Below are 22,967 nucleotides of genomic sequence, written 5' to 3' on the forward strand. Positions count from 1 at the left end.
CTGTGCACATAACCTTGCTGCCATTTATTAAAATAATCAAAAAGTCATTGGGCCAGATACCTCCTGTAATTTCATTTTCTTCAATGCCATTATCCTGTGGATGAATTTGGCACATCATATCTTTTTAAATGTCCTATTTGCATGCATTGAAAATTATTGGATGAAATTAAGAAAAGGTTTTGGTTCTAGTGCACTAAAGAATAGTACCATTAAATTTGGATCTATGGAATTATTTTAATTTCAACACACAAAAAAGGATACTGAAACCCAGCCTGAAGAGGGCATACTAATGATCCCAAAGCAACATTGTGACAGTCTGGCAATATTACCCTTTCATAACATTGAAATCAACATTCACAGTTCCAACCTAACTTGGAGGGGGTCTGACCAAACATTAGATCAACCCACTCAGAAACTTAGAGCTGAGTGGTAGAAGAAGTTCCTGAATTCAATAACCAGGAAATGGCTGGTTCATTCTGCAAAGGAAATGAGTCACCCAAACGCATCCAAGAGGAGCAATGAAGACAGGAAAGAGCTGAAATAACATGAACTGATAAAGACTGGAATAGCATAGACCAGTGGTTTTCAACCTTTTTTTCATTTGCGGATCCCTAAAATATTTTCTATCGATGTACGGACCCCTTTGGAAATCATAGACAAAGTCTGCGAACACCACAGGTTGAAAACCACTGTTCTGTGGTAATGATAGCCTTTCATAGCCCGCTTAGACGTGGTCTGCAGACCCCCAGGGGTCTGCAGACTACAGGTTAAAAACTACTGGCTTAGACAAATAGCACTCTCTCAGTTTGTAATAGATTAAAAAGAGGGAAAGAGAAATAATCACTAGATTCTGTAATTAAACATGGAATTTTCATTCGTTCAGTTTTATGCATACAAATTATATTTAGGTTTGATTTGACACAGTTATCACATTAAAATCCAAAAACCAAAATTTATAATGGAAACACTGACAGACATTTCATGAATAGTGCTTGGGTAGTACAATACTTAAGGCCCTACTTGAATTGTGAGATGATTGTCAAAAAATTACAGCTGAGTTTTGGACAAACCTTGGAAAATTGGAGAAAAGTAATAATGGACCTTATTATTGGGGTAATAAAGTCTATTATTACTTTTCTATGATTTTCTACTGTAGGCCACTTGGGGCTGAGAGCCAGGGATCCCGCTGTTGGCTACCCAGGGCTCAGATTGGGCGGCCAGGGCTGAGTGGGGACTTCTGCTGTCAGCCACCTGGGGCTGAGAGTGGGGCCTGGGCCTAAGAGTGGGGGCTTGGGGTTGACAACAGGGGCTCCCGCTTTCAGACTCCGGGTGGCCAGGGCTCCCACTGTCAGCTGGCAGGGGCTCCTGCTGTCAAAATTGCGGTGGAAGCCTAATATTGCGGAATCCACAATTTCCACAATATTGCAAGTTAAGTTGGGCTTTGGCAATGCTATTATTAACTGATCCCTGAAAGACAAGTAGCAGGAAGTACCAGCATTTGGCTGTGGCAACAAAGCAATTCCATTATAAAAGTCTATTTTAGGGAGTTCTTAACCTAGTTATAAAAAATTCACTCCTCATTGAAACTTAATATCAATTTAAAGGTCTCAATTCCAAACCCAATTTATTTAGTAATACACTGTTGCTACTTGTAAGATGCAGTTACAGAATGCAAGCCCACTAATTGAATTTATTTTCATTCTTAATGCTTCTGTATCCCCAAACTGTTTGAACCAAAGGGGAAAATCCCCCAGTTTCTAACTACCTAGGTTGCTTCTGAATCCGTATCTGAGAAATATGTTAAAAAAAAAATATCAAACACAACGGGAATTTTAGCAGGACTGACAGCAATACAAAGATACTTATACAATAGGGAGTGCTCTCTCCACTAGGTCTATCAAGCCTAAGGATTCCCAGAGCTGCGCTGTGATATCATGAACAATGCACAAGAGAATGTTCTGGCATCTTAAGTTGCTGTAAAAGTTGCAAATTTTGTTTAAAACAAAACAGCCATGTTAATTGCAGGTCACTTTTAAAAAATAAGGGGACTATGTTTCGCCATTTGGCAGAAGGACAGAAGTGCCTTGGGGATGATTTTAAAAAAGTCGAAGGCCTCATTCCTTCAAATACTTGCAAACACGCATCTGCACTGGTGCACACTCTCCCACCCCCATTTACTACTGTGACTAGTTCCATTGATTTCAATGAGACTAGTCACAGCAGTGAAGTTATACAAATACATGTTTGCAGGATCAGGACCCAAGAAACTATTATAAACAAGGAAAAATAGAAAGTGACTGTTTTTTTCAATAAAAATTATTTAGCATATTATTATTGCATACAGTATATTTGAACACAGACGACCTTCTTGGAGAGAGAAGAATTGTTTGTTTTCATTTATCTTGAAAAGCAGAGCAGCTGTCAGGAAAGCAAGGTCATGAGGGCTGCTGGTTTTCACAGAAAATAATTGCATGGAAAAATTACCTGCACAAAGCATTTTCAGCTTGAAAACCATTTTAAAAAATACAGAGAGAGAGAAGCAGGGAAAGTTTCTCTGATGAAGTGAGCTGTAGCTCACAAAAGCTTATGCTCAAATAAGTTTGTTAGTCTCTAAGGTGCCACAAGTCCTCCTTTTCTTTTTGCGGATACAGACTAACACTGCTGCTACTCTGAAACCTGTGCAGAATGTGTTAAGCTCAACAGAAGATAACACATACAGTAAAGGTTTTAAAAGGGGAAAAAAACCTGGGTGTGTCTCCCAAAGAACCTTCAACCGCAGGGCTGGGGGTCAGGGAGAGGCTCTGTAAATCAGGCAGGGCTCCCTGCTGGCTTGTACAAAAGAGGCTGAATCATGCTGGAATTTAGCCCATTTTCAGTTGGGTGGCTGTTTTTTGTTTTTGGTGGAAGGAAGGTGAGGCAAGTCCTTTTTCCATTGTTTCCAAGGGAATGGATTTGTTTTTAAATGCATCATGTTCACTCCAAAGAAAAATTGCATATTACCAGATGGTATATTTACTAAATGCACTAATTTTCTCTGTCAAAAGGAAAAGACATGATAAAAAAAGAACTTTTAAAAATTAACTGAGTAACTTTATTACCTGAGCAACACCCTTACCAGTGCACACAGGACTGAACAAATGAGTAGCTGAGTAACCTAGGACACTTCAAAATCAGACTTCTTTTTATGTTGTCCACAATCAAATGCTGTAGGAAGAAATCTGGTAAAATATTGCTCAATCTGAAAATCTGTTTATCTGATATATTTACGGGAAATCTGAAGAGGCGTGCATGACATTAAATAATAAGTTTCAGTTACATTTCATTCATTCTTTCTGTCTTTTGTAAACCACATCATGACCATACGAAAGATGGCTTGCACAAGCAATAGTTCCTTGATGTTGAGTGCCTGTGTTTGTTCAAAATAAGTGGGATATCTGCATATGCTATAAATTGATTTGTAATTTTAATAGTTGTCAGTAAATTGGGTTTATTTTTTATAATTAATCAGTGGATTTAGTGCTAATTAAATTTCACTTGCTAATTTGTTGCTTCCACATCTTTCCATATTGTGAAATGGGGATGATAATCCTTTCTTTCCCCCCATCCTTTGGATATGTCTATGCTACAGGCACTACAGTGGCACAGCTGCAGTGTTGGAGTCTAGACACTACAGAGATAGAAGGGGTTTTTCTGTCACTGTAATAAATCCACCACCCTAGAGAGGTGAAAGTTGGAAGGATTCTTCCATCAACGTAGCTGTATCTACTGTGGGGGTCAGGTTGACCTAACTACATTGCATAGGGCGTGAAATTTTTCACAGCTCTGAGTGAAGTAACCTAGATTGACCTACATTTTAGATGTAGATCAGGCCTTTGTCATGTTAGATTGCAAACTCTCTGGAGCACAGTCTGTGCTTCTTATTTTTAGCACCTAGCATAACAGGATTTGATTTTGGTTGAGGCCATTAGGCACTATTTAATACAAATAAGTATGAAAAGGTAAGAACTTACCTTTTCCCCACCTCAAGAGCAGCAATCAACACGGTGATCCATGTGTGAGGAAAAGTGATGGTATGTTCCAACACTTTCACAACTTTTTTTTACCTTTCTTTCAATCTGGCAGCAGTAAAGCCTTAGCCTAAGAAATGCACTTATGGTATACCTGATCAAGTTGCCTGAAGCTACATGGAATCAGCAGCCTGAAGGATTTGCCTCCAAATCTATGCTAGTCTATTATTTTATATATCTATATCTATATATCTTCTGTCATTACAGCTCCACCAGTGGTAACAATGACGGGATGGCTACTGTAGACAGGGTTTAGGTGTTTCTACCACTGTGTCACCAGCACTCTTTTACGGAGGAGCTTCCATTTTGCTACCACCAGTGGAGCTATGCTGGTGGAAGTGCAAAGGTGGGAAGTTTTAAAGAAAAATTTCTATGGTGGGCCCAGGAAGAGAAGGAAACATGTCATACTAAAGGTCCTGTCTACAGGGCGATCAGAAACATGTAAGTTACAACAACCTTTCAAACACAGTTGTAACCAGTGCAGCTCTGATCCCAGGGTGGATGGAGCATTTCATTCAGTGCTGCAAAAGGGGTTTTCAGTGAGGTCTGAGTCTTTACTGAAGGATGTGGCAGTGGTTAAGAGATGGGATTATTACAAATAAGAACAATGAAAGTGAATTGCTGCTAGAATTCCAGATGAACAGACCTTATCCATTTTAAGCAGAAAATTATCATTGTGTCTAAGGAAGCGTATGGCTGTACAGCAAAACAAGCTAGAGAAAGGAAACCAAATAACTATGGTGCATCATAAACAGGTTAGTAAGGGGGAAAAGGAGTTATTATTATTTGAATTACAGTAAGCACTAGAGGACCTGATTAGAGTCCCCTTTGAGCTGCATAGGGGCAAAGTAAAAATACAATGCCTGTCCTAGAAATCTTACAGTGGGACTCCATTTGGGAACAAGCAGGTATCTTCATGAATCTCTCTGAAGGAGTGGGGCATAAATACACACAGCATGACTGAAAGACAGCTATCTCTGGAGCGGAAAGCATCAACTAATTCAGGGGTTCGCAAACTTCATTGCACTGCAACCCCCTTCTGACAAAAAAATAAATTACTAAACGACCCCAGGAGGGGAACCGAGCCTTAGCCCATCCGAGCCCCGCTGCCCGGGAAGGGGGGCCTAAGCCAGAGCCTGATCCCTACCGATCGAAGCGGGGGCACCAAAGGCGAGGCCCAAAGGTTTCAGCCCCAGATGTGGGACCTGTAATCTGAGCCCCACCACCCAGGACTGAAGCCTTTGGCCTTCAGCCCTGCACGGTGAGGTTTGGGATTCAGCTTTAGCCCCAGCTCCCAGCAAGTCTAACACCAGCCCGGGTGACCCCACTAAAACAGGGTTGTGACCCACTTTGGGGTCCTGACCCACAGTCTGAGAATCACTGAAACCTGAACTAATCCATGTAACCCATGATGGATGGATGGATGGATGGATGGATGGATGGATGGATGGGTGGGTGGGGGTAACAATAGGGAAGATTTTGGTCAAGAAAGCTGGTGCGATCCTGACTCTTATGAAGAGAATCCTAATGTCTGGACAGAGCAGATAGAGTTCTTTATCTCTTTCATTAAATATTATTGTAATCTCACAGACACACAGAATAATTTTCTCCCCAAACCACCAACTCCAGTTAAAATAAGGTTGATTTTATTATATCATTTTTAAAAAGTAAAACAATTTGATGTATTCATAAATGTTAATGAACTGCATTTAAAAAAAAATCCCCAAATGACAAAATGTGCTAAATATTTAAGTACTTTTATAAGAAGCACATGTTCCTTCTAGCTTCCTGTCCACACTCAGGCTGGCTGTCTAGGGAGTGAGGCCTTTTGGGGCTTCCTTGCCCACATTCACTATGGCTGCTTAGCGCGGTCTTTGGACTGTTTTACCATATTTAAGATGGCCACCCACTGCATGCGTACCCATATTTAATATGACAACCCAACGGGCGCGTTGGAGATCTTGCCCCTATTCAAGATGGCTGCCCAGCGTGATTATGCCGTTCTTTGCCCCTATTAAAGATGGCTACTCAGTGTGGTCATTGGGCTTCCTACCCGCTCTCAAAATGGCTTCCTTTCACAATGCCGGCCGTTCCTCCAATCTCGCCGCGCACCCACTCTTCATCCCGCCCCCTGCCTCCCTTGCAGCCAATAGACTTCGCAGCAGCCGCCCCCGGCCCCGCCCCCTGAGGCGAGTGATCCCCGCCTGTGTCGTCAGGCCGACAACGGCGGCAGCCAATGGGGTGTTGGCGCGGGTGAGGCGGGCCGGACGGCGCCGCCATTTTGTGAGTCTATAACACGGAGCCGTTGGGTTCGTTCCTGCTATTCCGGCGCCTCCACTCCGTTCCCTGCGGGTCTCCTCTCTGTGCAATGGACGGGTGAGTCCCCGCTGGGCCGGGCCGGGCCCTGCTACGGGCGGAGACAGGAGGGGAGTTGTTTGAGCCCTCACTGGGCCGTGGGAGAACTCGGGACCTCCTAAGGGGGCTCGGGCGTTACCTGCGGGGGCGGCGGCGAGCGGTTGGGGGGAGGGTTACCTGAGAGGGGTCCGTTGTGGCCCGGGGGGAGTGCCCGGCTGGCTCCCCTCCGTCGCCGCAGCCTCCTACTTCCGCCCCGGGCCCCTGTGTCGCCGTGTGGGGGCCGCAGTAAGGGGGTGGGGCGGTCCCCCCGCTGCCTCCGCTCCGAAAGTGAGGCGAGGCCGGGGCGAGCGCGCGGGGCCTCGTGCGGCCACTCCGGCGTTCGGAGCCGCGCGCGCTCGGAACTTCCCTGCTCTCTTCCTCCCCCCCCCCCCCCGCCCCCGGGTGTTTCCAGCCGCCTCGTGCTCAGCTGCCCGGGCGTTAAACCCCCCCCCCCCAGTGCGTCCGAAGACACAGGCGCATGATACTCGCTTCCCCGTCTGCGCGTGGCTGGGCCCTGCCCTGGTCCGCGCACCTGGGGGCGGGCACGCGCGCTCACCCCTCGTGGAACCCCCTTTCCGTGCCCCTCGGGAAGGCTCTTCTCCCCCCCCCCTCCCCTTTTCCCTTCCCCAAAAGAATCCAGACTCCCCCGTGCGGTCGCGGAGTGGGAGGAGGGTTGCCATGTTTCCTGTAAATTGCCTGGGTGTGGGCCGTAGCGTCTGCTTGGGGAGGTGCCTGGGAAGCGCTGCAACATGCACCCACTCACCTTAGGAGTAGCAATCGCTCAAGATTGTACCGGGCGGGGACTCTCGCAGGCGGCAAGATTGTGGCTTTGGGCGCACCCAGAGCTGCCTCAGTAATGGGTTACGCTGCCATTGTCCTGGCCTTTCACAAACGCGTTTTGAAGTGTAATTTGGCGTATACACGCTCACGCTAGGCTTTGAGGAGCTTGAATGCCTTCGGTCATAGTTAGGGAATTTAGTGGAAGTATGGTTCCCCTTGCCCTGCTACCTGGGCATCTCAGTCAAGAATTTTAACGTTCATAAACCAGTCGGAGAACACTTCAGTCTCTCTGGTCACTCGATTTCTGACCTAAAAGTGGCTATTCAACAAAAAAACTTCAAAAACAGACTCCAAGGAGAGACTGCTGAATTGGAATTAATTTGCAAATTGGATACAGTTAACTTAGGCTTGAATAGAGACTGGGAGTGGTTGAGTCATTACACAAAGTAAAACTATTTTCCCTTGTTTATCTCCCCCCCCCCCCAGACGTTCTTGTTAACTGCTGGAAATGGCCCACCTTGATTATCACTACAAAAGGTTTTCTCTCTCCCGCCCTCCACCCCCCCACCCCCGCTGGTAATAGCTTATCTTAAGTAATCACTCTCCTTACAGTGTGCATGATAAACACCCATTTTTTCATGTTCTGTGTGTGTGTAAATCTCCTCACTGTATTTTCCACTGAATGCATCCGATGAAGTGAGCTGTACTCACGAAAGCTTATGCTCAAAGAAATTGGTTAGTCTCTAAGGTGCCACAAGTACTCCTGTTCTTTTTGCGAATACAGACTAACGGCTGCTGCTCTGAAACCTGTCAGGTTAAGCTGTAACAACACAAGAAGTCTTGTGGTAGTGTTTCCTTGCCCTTCTGTTGTTTAACTATCAACCTTTTCCCACATAAAACTTGCCTTGCTAATGATGTGGCTCCTGTAGTTTTGCTGGATTCAACTTTTGAATGCCAGGTAATGCTGCTTCTCTCTAGTGACCACCCCATCTATTTTAGAGGCACTTCAAAATGTGGTGCTCATTGAAGACATGACTTAACAGAAATGAGACCTTCTTATTTACCTTGTCTGGAAGAGTAACTACAGCAGTGTGCTGACTTTTAAAGAGAAGAATGTTGTCAGTCAACCCAAAATATTTGGCACTTCCAAAGAGACAGTATTTATGTATTCCAAAACCCTAAATTAGAGAGCCTAAATTAATGACTGGCTTCGTAAAAAGTTTCATTCACAACAATGTATCTGAAAGGCATCACAGTCTGGTTCCTTATATGAAGACTACCTTAGTTTGCTCAGGAACTTCAGTTCAGCTTGTTACACTTTTAACAGATAACTGCTCAACATGTTGAGTTGGGTTAAAACTTTTTCTATAACTTTAATAATTTACAGCTGTAACTAATTTGAAAAAAAGCTATTGTTTTTGTGAGTATTCTTTCTACTAATCAGGGTACATTGTAGCAAAACTAGCTTGGTTATCTAAATTAAAATATTTATGTAGACAGTTGTAGCTTTTCATCCTGTAGTGGAATTGCAGTGGAAGTGGCAGTATGAGCTGAAGCCTAAAATTTTAATTATTCCATGTTGGTTAAAGATCCCAGGACATGGTTCACTTTCCTTTCAGAGCCTAGCTGCTGTTTGCTGGGTTCGTGATGAGATGTGGGGAGTTTGTTTCTTCTGGAAATTGTTCCACTTCTGCATAGCTAACTGTCCATGACCTTTCATCAGTATTTTTCTAATGCTTACAATCCTGCTTAGTTGCATTCTTTTTCTTAAATTGTTTTTGGTATAAATTGTCTTGTTAAATATGCAAGGGAGATTGATATGGCAAAGATTGCATATTAGAAAATGCCCAAAAGAATGTCATCCCAGATCACTACTTTCAGTTTTCTGTCCATCATTCCAAAGCAAATGTTAATCTTTCTATGTGAAATTAAATTTTGCTGGAATTGGTGGCCTGTACTGTTAAAAACTAGGAGAAAACTTGGTAACTTAGGCTTGGTTGCCAGGATCAGTGAAACTTGCTTCAGAAATGGCTGTTTAAGAGTATATTCAAACTGAAAACTGACTTCTTTTAAAAAAAATTGTCTAAAAGCTGTTATGTTGTGTGTATCATGTGACCTTAGTTATCAGATTTACAAAAATGTTCCTGAACGGAACAGTTTTTGGCAACTAAAAAAGCTGTTCTTGCTGGATAATTTTAAATACCATTCTCTGTAAAGGCTACTTTATGTAAAACATTTCCTGTGTGTGAGGCCCTCAAGAGGAACAGGAAGCAAAAGAAATTGCTCAAGGATAACTTTGAGAGGTTTGGAAACTTTAGGTGCTCCTCACTATTTTTCTGCCTCTCTGGATGGTTTTTCTTTGATTCAGGTGTGCAAGAAGAACTCTGAATGAATGGCAGAAATGGTATTTTTTTAAACTGAAGAAATACCAGTATGTTAAATAACTTCGGAGTGGTTACGTGCACAGCATTCAGTTGGATTTTCCACTGATGTACAGATGGGTTTAATTACTCCACTTTAAAGCTCTCCCCCTCAAGATAAAACAAAACCTATCTGTCTTCAGTGGTGACTCTGAACACCAGTGGGATTGTAAAATGCTGCAGTCTCATACAGAGCTTTTTTTTAATAGCAGTCTGAGCTAGAGAAACCATAGTGTAGTTTTCTGGCATCAGCCACTGGAGTAGATTGTGACTCCAGCTTTAAATTGCTGGGTTATGGTGACATGGCAGGCTGGTTCTGAGGAAGAAGTATGAGAAGTTGAGCTGGCTTATGCTAGTACCGGGGATTGTTTAAATTGGTGAAACCTGAATGATTTTGTAATAAGTGTGAACAGTGTTAATTACCTGAAAAATTACTAACATGCAAGGGAAAATGTAGCAAATGTAGGTTGTGGTAGAATTAAATCCCTTTGAGTGGTAAAATGTTTCTTAATGCAATTATGGTTACTTTTTTCATATTGCTGTGTAGGACTTAGTAGAACCCAACTTTTAGCTGTTTTCTGTGATTCAGTAGTAGGTTATTGCAGACCTATTGGCTTGTGTCTGCAGGATCCTCTATCATTCCAAGTATTTGTACAATGTATCCTGTACTGGGGAAGGCTGACACAAGAATTCAAGGTTCATGGCATGGTGTGTACCCTGAAGGGCTGCAGCAGTGGTTCCCAAACTAGGGTAGCTGCTTGTTCAGGGAAAGCCCCTAGAGGGCCAGGCTGGTTTGTTTACCTGCTGTGTCTGAAGGTTCCGCGGATGGCAGCTCCCAATGGCCGCGGTTTACTGCTCCAGGCCAATGGGGACCGCAGGAAGCGTTGGCCAGTACGTCCCTCGGCCTGGGCTGCTTCCTGCAGCTCCCAGTGGCCAAGAATGGCAAACCGCGACCACTGGGAGCTGCAATCGGCTGAACCTGCGGATACAGCAGCTAAACAAACCAGCCCAGCCCACCAGGGGCTTTCACTGAACAAGCGGCAACCCTAGTTTGGGAACCATGGGGCTACAGAGTCAGTGGATGTGTGCCACCCACCTTTACATCACTACTTTACCATATTTTGGACTTCCTACAGCTCAGTACCTTAGTTACTCTACAGCGGCGGTTCTCAAACTGTGTCGGGATCCCAAAGTGCGTCACTACCCCGTTTTAATGGGGTCGCCAAGGCTGGTGTTAGATTTGCTGGGGTCCAAGCCCCAGGGTTTCAGCCCTGTATGGCGGGGCTCAGGTTACAGGCCCTGCAGTGCAGAGCTTGGGCTTTGGTCCCCTTTCCGGGGGTCGTGTAGTAATTTTTGTTGTCAGAAGGGGGTCGCGGAGCAATGAAGTTTGAAAACCCCTGTGCTAGAGAACCTCAAACATACTGAAAGAATTTATGCCCTGATGCATGAAGTTTAATGTTCCTTACAAAATTTAAGCTGTCTACACTGCCACTTTCAGTGCTAAAACTTTAGTCGTGCTGTCATGCTGTAATGTGGGCAGTGTAGACATACCCTCAATTATCACACTCAATATTCTTGATATCCATATAACCCTGGGAAATCACCTTTGTTGGTTTTTGTTTGCTGGGTGGAAGTTATTGTAGGAAATGTATACTGTTTTGGGTGTATGTGGGGGTCACCAAGGTTTTGTTTTCACTAAGCACTTTTAACCGTCGTCCTGCTATTAGTCTAATAATTGCTGTCACTATCGTGGAAGTGCGACTATAAACCATGCACAGGCTGTTTTATTCAGGTTTAGATGAGGCAGTGGTATAAAAGCCTGTCTAGTCTATGCAAGCAGTTCCACTGTTGCTTACATCATTGGTATTGCACCATTTTTGGGTGAATTCCGGAAGCATTACTAACCCATCTTTGTAGAGGTAGCCCCCTGAGGGTCAGCTCCCTTGAATTATTCTGCTGAATATTTGTGCCAGCTTGATAGTCTAAGTATAAAGTTTTGTTTTAAGAATGCTCTAGATATGGATTGTATGGACTATATAGGTGAATACTAGTGACTGTAGGAGATTAATTTTGACACTTCACTCTTGCTGTGACTTGGCTCTTGGTCGTACGCTGTTTGTCTTACGTTCCTGTGAAGAATACTGGCTTTGGTACCTGCATACTCCTTTCTGTGGTTCTCTGGCAAAAAGGTGAAAGTTCCACTGTTAGAACTAAATACTTCGGGGTGTTGGGTCTTCACTGCAACTTCAGTTTTTTTTTCTTGTATGAACTGTCTTTGGCTCACTTGTGAAGATGGGTGCATTCTGACTAGCTTTTTTCTTACTGCTGGATATTTGTGGCAAACCTATGTAACTTAATCCTCTTCTTTCTTTTTTCCACAGCATTGTCCAAGATATAACAGTTGGTACAAAGGTAGGCACTTCTTGCTTTTTCTTTTTGCACTTGCTCAGTATTTGACCTAGTTTAGTGTTGTAAACTTATCTAAGTTAACTCTTCGATTTTAAAGGGTCTGTTTCTTATACTACATCTCAATTGTTTTTAACCAGAAGGCTTATTTAATTTTCATGTGTATTTAATACTCAAGTCAAGGCCTTGTTTTTACTCTGCTGTTGGAGGGCAGAAAGACACTTGTAATTGTCAGATGAGATGTTTAAAAACAGAAAACACAAATAATGTTGGTGTTCAGACAAACTTGTGTTGTATCCATATAATGGGTAATACATCTTGAAAGAGAAACTGGCAGTTCATTGGATTGAGAATGCTCAACTTCGTTTTTGTGGCTCTCCTGTTCAGTTGGATGTTGCAATAATCTTTTTACTGCTAAAATAAAAAGCATGTTACCCATTGATTCTTATCTCTTGGGAGTACAGTAAATATGACCTTTACCCTACCTAGTGTCTGGTTTTGAAAGTGCAGCCCTAACCCCGAGACTCAAAGTGCTGACAGGAGGAGCCTCCTTATCAATGGAGTATGGTAATAGGCTGCTGCTCAAGGAGGAAACTTTGTTCCTGAGAACTGCTAAACTGGAATGTTCAGGATAAACTAGAACTCCTCATCTTAGTTCATTGCCAGAATCTTAATTGTTTAAAGAGTTAAATTGGAAGGATTCATCAGGTGTGGCAAATGTGAAAAGTTGAACTGTTGGTGAAATGATTCAGTTTGGGACAGGACTAAGAATTTAAACTGAGCTAAAGATTCATGGTGAGACAGGTAGCTTATGTTACTTCATTTTCTATTTTATATATTGCCTTAAGCACAGGGCCATTTTTGCTACATAAAATCTAAAAGCACTACAGGGAAGCTATTAAAGCGTAGTGTCTTTCATATTCAAAGAACAGAACTAAACACTAGTAATGCCATAACTGTGGGCAAGTCTGTTAAACTTCTGTGTGGTTCCAGTGAGCAGCAGACAGGTGGAGAAGAGATTGGCTTAACATCTATAAGGGAGAGGTTACTACTTGTGCTACAGTATTTAAAACTTTATTATTAAAAAGTATGAAAATGGCAGTGTCTAGTTTCTGCTGTGACCAAATTTATCCTGGCTTTCAGTCTATCTGCTACAGGGAGGAGTTCACATTTTGAATAGGTTGCCATGCTGCTTTATGGGCAAGGGAGAAAAAACTGAGTTTTGACATTAACAAGATAGGTTTATAATTAGATGAATAGAATCATATAGGTTAGACTTCCTGGAATCAGTCAATTACCTTACCCCTGGAGGATCTTTCCATGTAGTAGAACTTTTAGTGATGTCACCGTAATTCTACTGTAGTGCTAAAATGTATTTAAGATGCTCTAGCCAAAGGAAGCTCTCTAGTTATGCAAGGGAAAGCGTTTGCCCAGAAGGGTTGTGAAATGTTAATTTTTGATCTTCAAGCTCCAGTGATGGCAAGAACTTCAGGATGTGTTACATTTTGGGCATGCAGTTCTTATCTGTTGCATGATTTTAATTCCTCAAGGGGGGGGGTATGGTTTGTCATCTAAATGGGGATTGGAAGAAGTCACACGTCAGCACTTCCACTTCTAGCACAAGACAGAACTACTGTCGCTTCTATACTGCAAGTGCCAGGGGGCATGAGAGGTGGATGAGAACAAGAGGAAAATGTATACACCAGAAATAGTACCTCTTGTCAGTCAGGCACCCCACTTTTAGAAAGCCAGTTCAGATTTTAGAAGATGACAGGAGGAGAGGATTGAATCACATGAACTAGGGTAAGAAGTTGTCTGCTCATAAATCTTTGGAAATTCCCCTCTATGTGGATAAGTTTAGTGTCATGCCTAAAGTTGTGTCTGAAGGGTACCTTCCACAGCAAATAATGCAATACATTCTGTAGTATTACACCAAAATATGCCTTTGACTTTAGAATAAGTGCTTGGTTATTTACTGTTAAATTTAATTTCTAAAGTCTTATTTTTAGAGCAATGGAATGCTTTTCTTCTGTGGCTAATGCCACTCTTGCCCCAGCTTTATTATAGGTAATCTTCTAATTCCACACTAGCATGTCCAAAGGAATAGGAGTCATTTCATTAGATCTCAAAAACCATATAACCTTGTATGAGAATAGTTTAAGTTGAAAATAAGTTCACACTTACCTTTAAAAGAACTGACAACAGCATTTGCAATTGCTCTTACTAGTGTCCTCACTTCATTCTAGCTTCCTGTGAGTTTTTTTTTGAGTAATTGGGCTACTGAGTATTGTGCAGAGGAAACTTTCTATACAGTCTGGAAGCATTTCAGCAGGATTTCTGTCGAAATACTTTTTGAACGTTTAAGCTCTGTTCTTTGCTGCAGCTGTTAAGTGTGATTTCTTAGGGCATCCATTGTTAGCAATCACTTTATTAACATTATTTTTTTCCTCCTTTCAAAAACAGATGTTCTTTATTACTGTAAGTTACTGGATAATTATAAAATTGAACAGCAGTTGAGACATTTACCACTATTGAATCTGTAAAAGATTAAAATAGGAATAAGATTTACCTGGGAATGAAAAAGCTACACCACTAGCATCCATTCCTGAAAACTGTTCTGAGAGATTGTTTGCTGGCTGTGCTCTTAAATCGGCATGGGTATTAGAGTTAGATACATATGTTTCTTTTAAATCAAAAGTGTTAAATGATTTCCCTCCCCATCATCCCAAATTATGTTAAGGATATGCATGAGCAGAGATGGCAGAAACCGTATTCCTTTCAGTTCATTATAAGCTTGAAAGATCATAGATTTGTAGTGACTTTTTTTCCAGACAGTCTTGGTCCTTTTGTTAAGCAGCATGGTAAAGAGAATGGTAAACATCTCTTGAACTATACTGTTAGTCAGTATACTGGAAAAAAGTGAAGACAAACCCAGCAGACTAATGTGGAAGGAGGGAAAAACAATAGGGGAATTAAATGTTACAAGTTATTTTCCTGATGCCTCCTTTCAGGTTTCAGTGGTAGCTGTCAGAGTAGCAGCCATGTTAGTCTGTATTCGCAAAAAGAAAAGGAGGACTTGTGGTACCTTAGAGACTAACCAATTTATTTGAGCATAAGCTCTGTAGCAGCAAAAAGAGTTCTTGTGACACCTTAGAAACTAACAAATTTATTTGGGCGTGAAAGCTTATGCCCAAATAAATTTGTTAGACTCTAAGGTGCCACAAGGACTCCTTTTAGGTTGTCTGTCAGTCCTAAAGTTTTAGAAATTTACACACAGCTCTTCTGTAGTGTTCACACTTCATGTTCTTTAAATCAGGTGCTTTGATTAGAGTGATGTGCTGTACTTCATCCAGCCCAGCAGGCACACAGTAATTGAATAAAAGGAGTACTAGTGGCACCTTAGAGACTAAGGTGCCACTAGTACTCCTTTTCTTTTTGCGAATACAGACTAACACGGCTGCTACTCTGAAATCAGTAATTGAATAAGCATCTCCACCCTAAATTAATCTGTTTTAGGTACTTGTGTGGGCTCTTTTTTCATTATTCTGAAGTCTTTGAAATATTGTCCTTCAGTAATTTTGCTGTTGAGAACACTAAGCAGTATTTCAGTCTTGAGAATAAGTCCTATAATCTAATTTTATTGTGATTTAGTGCGGTGCTGGATAATCTTGAGTATTTTCTGGATCATAGTCCAAGTTAGCCAGTCCAGAGGTTTAAAATATGCATATCACGTGTCCTAACTCTGGGTTTCTTCACATCTTAATATACAGATACAGCTAGTTTAGGAAATGTATTACTGTTCTGTTGCTCACAAAGCCCTGCAATTATTGGAGACCCTGCTGGAAATAGTGCTGCAGCCATAAACATGTGATCTACTTAAGACTTCCTCTTTCACCTAACTGACTCGCTATCTGGAAAGAAAGGAAGGGGATGGCATTGTGGTTGAAACATTAGATTTGGACTGCAAGCTGGATTATTTTTCTGGCCACGTCAAAGTCTCCCTGTTTGATGTTGGGTGAATCACTTAATCTCTTCATGCTTCAGTTCTCTATCTGTGAAATGGGAGTAATTTCTCTCTGTTTTGTCTGTTTAGATTGTTTTATTAAGTGTGTGCAGTGGGACTTCGATCTCAATTGGCATTTCTAGACCTTACAGTAATACAAATTAATGATGGCAATTTAATATTTTGTGCCAATGCACCATTCTTTGGGAAGAGAACAAATGGTATTGTATTTCATAACAATGAATTGCTTTAAAAATATCTACCTATTGGATAATCCTAAATGTAAAGCTCCATAGTGGATAGGCCTAAACACAAAACTCCATAGCACCAGACCCTGAGGCCATGTCCTCACTACCCTTTATCGCTCAGGGGTGTGAAAAAACATCTCTCTCAGCAGCGTAAGTTTCGCTGGCATAAGTGCTTATGTGCATAGTGCTGTGTCAGCAGGAGAGCTGCTCCTGCTGACATACCTGCTGCCAGTCGTTGAGGTGGTTTTATTATGTCTCTGGGTCCTGTTGGCATAGAGTGGCTGGCTACACGAGTGATCTTAGTGGTGCAGTGTACAGCTGTCACTGTAAGTTCCCTAGTGTAGACACATGGCCTTAGAAATAAATATGCAGTTTGAAAACAGAAAAGTGGCATCTGCAAAGTTAACTCTTAAAATATTTTAGAACAGCTTTTGTTAGAGTATGGTACAGGCTGACTGCCTAGAAGTGGTTTTGTGGTCAAGCCAGGCTCTTTGCCATGGGAACAAGTAATTATGGATTCAGGCAGTAGGCCAAGAATGTTGTGAGGAAATTCCAGTCCCCTCTTATGACTCTAGTTCAAAGGCTGCAACAAGCTGGCTCTTGTGGACTTGCTGTTACAGGCGTGATCACACATGTAAGCCACATGTGTTTAATATGGACACAGGAAAAGCAGTATCCCAATGGCATGGTGATCAGAAATTGAGGGGAAATAGCTGTATGTAACAGGAATGGTAACATGTTTTGTGGAAGGAACATAAGGAATCAAATGTCATCTGATACGATTTTTATGTACAGCTACTTCAATTTATGGATAGATTATTCATCTTTATGAGCAAATTGAAAACTCCCTCTAATGGAGTATAGGAACTCAAACATTGTTGCTTTATTTGCAACAATCAATTGCACATATTCCTTCAACCTGCATTATGGGTTGTAAGCAAGAGATTACAGGTAGCACATATTCATCTGCCAGTGAATCATTGTGAAGTGCCTAGAATCCCATCTAAACCTTAGTTTACACTCAATTACTCATTCATTCTTATGTAGAAATTAATTAGAATGACTTGATCCATAGCTTGCTTAAGCTCCTGCTCTTGTTCCTACTTTAACTTTATTTTTCCATAAGGGGATTCTTAAGAAAACCCCGTGTGATGAAATGGTGAAATGAAAACCTTTCTCTCCAGATCTGAAACTTGAATTTTATTTTGTAGACTAGCGATTATAGTTAGAAATACTTGAGACAGTATTTCACAGACATTGAGTAATTCTGCTCACTCCTGTGATTTATCATTTTCACTAATAGGTAGGGAAACAGAAGAGGAGATATTCAGTGACTCACCAAAGGCTACAAAAGGACTCAGTGTCTGTGGTAGAATGAGAAGTAATGAGTTTTCCTGGCTCCTAGTTCTGTGATCAGTGTACTTAGACCAGGATAAAGGGGCTTTATCTAATTTTAAGTTAACAGATACCCAAAGTGATCAGCTTGTTTTCCAGCTTCATAATCACAATCTGATTTGAAGTTTATCTTCATCTCTAACATAACAATGTTTTGTTTATAGAAATTCTGACCTAACGGTTGCCTAGTATTTACCAAAGCACGTTTTTGACACATCACCTCACTATTTTGTAATTGCACTTTTTAAGTTAGTCTTTGATTTAAACTGTGTAGGCATTCCTTAAACTGCATGTACACGGTGACATTTTATAGAGTAATTCATGTCGTCACAAGATGTTAAAGCTCTCCCAAGTTATCCCTTATTTTTGCTAAGCAAGGTGAATCATTCAGTTAACAATTATTTTCTGGCACGTAGAAAAGCACTAATTGTACTAAGCGTTTACTATTAATGCTATATAAAACATAACCTTTTGGTTTTAAACACACTCAAATAGTCTTTAAACATCTTGTTGGTCACAAAGTGGTTAAATTAGGTAGGTGGTCTGGAACATGATATAAATGCTGAAGGCTGTTAGCTGGGGTGTGTACTACCCTATAGAGCAAGAAACGACTACCTTACATAGCTACTTTTAGCACAGGAATTTTGGGCCAGTTAAAATGGCCACACCTTTTATTTGCTCAAAGGACAGGTTTGTTTTACAGGGTGTCTCCATAGTAGGTGTCAAGACTATTTTTTGTGAGAATGAAGGTTAGGGAGAGGCAGACTAGATGAGAGGGTTGAGGAGCAGGGACTTCCTGTTAGCTCAGTAATAAGCTAAAGACTTTCTGCACTGAGACAGGAATAGAATAGGGGCTTAAATTTTAAAAGGGGGCAGAAGCAGCAAGTAGCTGTGGTACCACTGTAAAGAGCATGACACAAGGTATACTTTGATACTACCAACAAAAAAACCCTAATAGCTGTACAAGTTGCTGTGTGTACTTAATCTTGTAACAGATTTTAAGCAGAAACCCTTTAAAGCTTTGGTTTACTTGTTAACTATATACTGTTTTGCATTCAGGACCTCAGGTCAGCTTGTTTGAGCAATTGCAAGATGTCATCTGAAGTAATTTTTTAAAAGTGACTAAAGTAGAAACTCAAGGAACTCTAAGACCTTCACTAGAGAAATTTGATGCTCTAACCACCATAGCAGTGCCTAAACTAGGAAAAGGGTATTTTTAAAATTGCTAGCTAAATAATTTATAAATATTTATATATCTTAAAACCTAATATAGGTGGTTTAATCTCTTCAAAATTGGGCTAGCCTGATCAGAGAGGACCCTAGAGGTAGCCTAGAGTTAGATTCCATTTTTAATGTTAAACTATATCTACAGTAAGGGTTTCTCTAGACAAAGGTACAAGTCTTAAAAATGTGTTAATGTTTTAGCTACAATTTTTTAAAAAAACAAACAAACCCAACCTTTTATCCTAATCTACATATGCCTTAGGTTAGTATTAAGTAGTGTTTCAAATAGGACTAGGACTTTTTTGCCTAAAAGAATAAGGTCCATGTGGTACCACTTGTATGGCAATAACATCTGTCATGAGAGCAGCCAACAGTGAAGAGGCATTACAACCACCATTGGTTTAGACTTGCTTTGAGTTATGATACACACTTGATTATGGATGAATTTGAAGATCACCGGAGCAGCTACAGAGAGTGCCAAGCACTTTTCTTGAGTTCAGTTGGTCAGAAAAGCCTCCAGAAACATCTGAGCTGAAGTTTAGATGTTTGACTGTTTGAAGACTGACACATGCTTTGCAATCATGTCAGCAAACCAGTTTTAAAACTACTGGTCTAAAGTTTTAAATAGACCACTCTCATGTACAGGTTGAACCTCTCTAGTCCTGCACCCCCAGGACCTGACCAGTGCCGAACCAGAGATTGTGCCAAACCACAGGAGGTCAATGCAGAGTGCCAGCAGGTCTCCAAAGGCATGGGGAGTAGGGATGCAGGGGGTGCTGCAGCTGCCCCAGCCTTTGTGCCCAGCATGGCGTGCTATCCAGGGGCCCCGCTGTCAACCGGGATCCTGGCCGCCGGCCCCTCGCCCAGGGTCCCAACTGCTGGCTCCCGTTCCTCCTCCTCCGTCTTGGAGCTTGAATGCCATGCCCCAGTTCCTCCTCCCTTTTGGAGCTTGAGTGCTGTGTTTGCGGTGCTCCGGAAGCACTGGGAGGGAGGAGGAGGAGTTGGTAAGCAGCGAGGCTGCTGATACACAAGATACTCTTGTAGTGCTTGCTTTGGCAGCACATATACTAAAATTGGAATGATACAGAGAAGATTAGCATGGCCCCTGCGCAAGGATGACATGCAAATTTGTGAAGTGTTCCATATTTTGGGGGGAGGGATAGCTCAGTGGTTTGAGCATTGGCCTGCTAAACCCAGGGTTGTGAGTTCAATCCTTGAGGGGGCCGTTTAGGGATCTGGGGCAAAAAAAATTGGGGATTGTGCCTGCTTTGAGCAGGGGGTTGGACAAGATGATCTCCTGAGGTCCCTTCCAACTGTGATAGTCTGAGTCTATGTGGGGAGAGCATCCACAGAGTCAGCACCTATGCTGGATCAGGGTGTGCTGGGTTAGAGGTGTTCAACCTGTACTATCATCACAGTTCATTTGTAAAATCTGATGCCACACTGTTAGGTGAACTCATCCAACGCTGAGATTCCAATCTTTAGACTTGGCGCAAGATCTTCTTGCACCACTTTGTCAGAAGCTGGGACTGTCCAACAGGGTTAATCACTCAGTAGTGGCCCTGTTTTGCCCATTCTCTCTGAAGCATCTGGCCACTGTTGGAAGATTGGATACTGGGCTGGGTGGACTGTTAGTCTGACCCAGTGTGGCCATTCTGATGTTCTTAATGTTAAGGTCTGCTTCTCTCTTTCAATTTTGAACTCAGGGAGGAAGTAATTCTATATTCCAGTTGTTCTTTTGGTGCATTTTCACATATATCAGTTAACATTGCTGCTTCAATGTGACCCAGACTGTTCTAATTTCCTGGGACATTGATCTACCTGCCTGTAGATTAGTGGGAGGTAGGAGGGAAAGACTATGGGAATAGGAGCCAGTCCCTTACTAGAGGCAATCTCCTGTATGAAATGAGGAAAATAGACATGAGATTTACCCTAATAATTCAGACACTTCTTTTTTCTGGGTGAACTCACTCTTGAATCTAACTCCACAAAAAGAGTATTGGCATATAACAGCATCATAATTCATGTTCATGGCATTAAGAATTCATTTGTCCTATCAACTTCCATTTTAATATATTTGATATGTGAAATCAAGTCTCAGATGCACATTCCCTTGAATTGTCTAATGAAAAAACTCTAGCAGTGATCTTTTTTGAGGGTGGGGTGTGTTTTTTTTAGGGGGAAAGAGCAGGGGGTGAATCGTCCCTGTTGGAAGAAAAATGTTTAGCTAGCTGAGACAACCCTTGAATTGTCCTTCCTACCTCATAAAGAAGCTTCTAAAAATACTCATTAAACAGCATGTATATCCAGCAAGTGTTTCAACATTTATTCTTGGTAGATTGCTTCAAAAGTTCCCACAGTGATCAACAGTTTTGAAGAGCTCACTGTTTTGTGTGCTATGTACTAGATCACCTGAAGTTATGGGAGCTATTACAATTTAAATTTAGTGTCTCATTTTATTGACATGGATCCCTCTTACCTTGAAAGTCTAACTTAACCCTTCAAAAACCAGAAATCAGTCAATTCCCAGGGCCTATAGACAAAATTCCTATCTGTGCAAGGAAAATGACCTGTTGACAATGGCTGTCTGCTAGTCTCCCCAGGGACCCCGTCAATTAGTGTTGAAAGCTGTTTAGCTAGCATAGATATCCAGTGTGTTACAGAATGTGGTAGATGGTGGAGCATGGTCTCTGTTGTGGTTTTTGTAACATTGTTTCAACCTGCACTATCAGCTCAAACTTTTTACATTGGGCAGAGGGCATCTGATTTTTTTAACTATTTTTGTTTGTACTACCTTAGTGCACAGGAGCCCTAGTCATGGACCAGAACTCCATTGTGCTAAGTGCTGTAGAGAGAGAACAAAAGGATGGCCCCAGAAAACTTACAATCTAAGTATGATTCATTTTAGTGTATGTGACATATGAGGAAGCTGTTGGAGAGGCATTGACTTAGTCTGTCTCCCTCGTTCTCACAACAGTAATTCTGGATCTCAGTACCACAGTTGGATGGCAGTTTCAGTGCAAGCCTTGCAGCAGGTCTGCACTTAAAAAGCTGGTGCAGCTGTGCAAAGATGCTACTATGCCAATGGGATAGTGTTTCCTGTTGGTGTCGTTAATCCACCTTTGTGTGAAGTGGTAGCTATGTCAATGCCCTCCCGTTGACATAGTGCTGTCCACCCTTTGAGGGTGGGGGGGAGAAGGGAGTAGGTCAGTATAACTATTCACTCGGGGTGAGGAGTTTTCACACTGCTGAGCGATATAGTTATGCTGATATAAATTGATAGTGTAGACCTGACCTTGATGTCTCTATCAATTCAGGAGTTTTGGGGTAAGTTTCATAGGAAGGTAGAGCATTGTGGTGCAGTAGCTAACCACCTTACTGTGCCCTTTTAAATTGGTGTCAGTACTGTCTCATTGGCATAAACAACATAGGGGTTGAGAGCGGCATACTTGTATAAAAGGACACATTCTTCATATTGTGTACAACTTTGACTTCAGACATTTATGAAGGGAAATGGAGTATGAAAATATCCAAGTTGTGGTTGGTCACAGTGGTAAAGGACAAAAGCCTTAATCAGGGATTTTCTTGTCTGATTGTTAAATTTTATCGGGTCAAACATGTTGACTTTACCAGCTGACAGTTTCGTCTGGGGGGAGGGGTGTTCAGAGGTGCAAATGAGTTAGGTGCCCAACTCCCATTGAAAGTCAATAGGAATTCAGCAATTACCTGCTTTTTTGTGCCTTTGAACATTTTCCCCCTGGGATCCTAAAGAGAGGCAGGTTAACAGATGCTGTTCCTTCCATCTTCACATGGAGTTGATGGAACAGTGTGAGGCACTTTGTATCCAAGGGCTGGGTGTACGGCTGCTTTACAGTATTTACCACTGTTTGACCCAGAGTTAAATTGAGTTTGTATATCTGTATTTTATACTGCCAGTAAACCGGCAGAGTAGTCTTTTTTCGAATTCTTTTCATAGCTTAAATGATACCTCTGCCCCCACTGACAGGCCATGTAATGCAGTATTCTGGAA

General features: G+C 41.9%; 2 protein-coding genes and 1 non-coding gene across 6 annotated transcripts in view; 2 read left to right on the forward strand and 1 right to left on the reverse strand.

Annotated features, from left to right (window-relative positions):
• LOC140903126 (uncharacterized) overlaps positions 1–6,855 on the reverse strand; it is a 32,377-nt gene extending 25,522 nt beyond the window's left edge. For all 3 annotated transcript variants that reach the window (XM_073323932.1, XM_073323930.2, XM_073323931.2), the window contains exon 1: positions 6,600–6,855. The gene's annotated coding sequence lies outside the window, so the exon portion shown is untranslated. The remainder of the gene's footprint in view (positions 1–6,599) is intronic.
• PTBP1 (polypyrimidine tract binding protein 1) overlaps positions 6,281–22,967 on the forward strand; it is a 53,012-nt gene continuing 36,325 nt past the window's right edge. The window contains exons 1-2 of one of the 2 annotated variants that reach the window (XM_073323928.1): positions 6,281–6,443; positions 12,043–12,073. In XM_073323928.1, the coding sequence (XP_073180029.1) occupies positions 6,436–6,443; positions 12,043–12,073 (39 nt within the window). In that variant the 5' untranslated portion in view covers positions 6,281–6,435. The remainder of the gene's footprint in view (positions 6,444–12,042; positions 12,074–22,967) is intronic. The other variant, XM_073323929.1, reaches the window with a different exon arrangement.
• LOC140903431 (U6 spliceosomal RNA) lies at positions 19,981–20,087 on the forward strand. Its single transcript, XR_012156248.1, has one exon. It is a non-coding gene; the product is annotated as a U6 spliceosomal RNA (small nuclear RNA).

This window comes from Lepidochelys kempii, chromosome 25, assembly GCF_965140285.1.
Source record: "Lepidochelys kempii isolate rLepKem1 chromosome 25, rLepKem1.hap1, whole genome shotgun sequence".
NCBI classification, from domain to species: Eukaryota; Metazoa; Chordata; order Testudines; family Cheloniidae; genus Lepidochelys; species Lepidochelys kempii.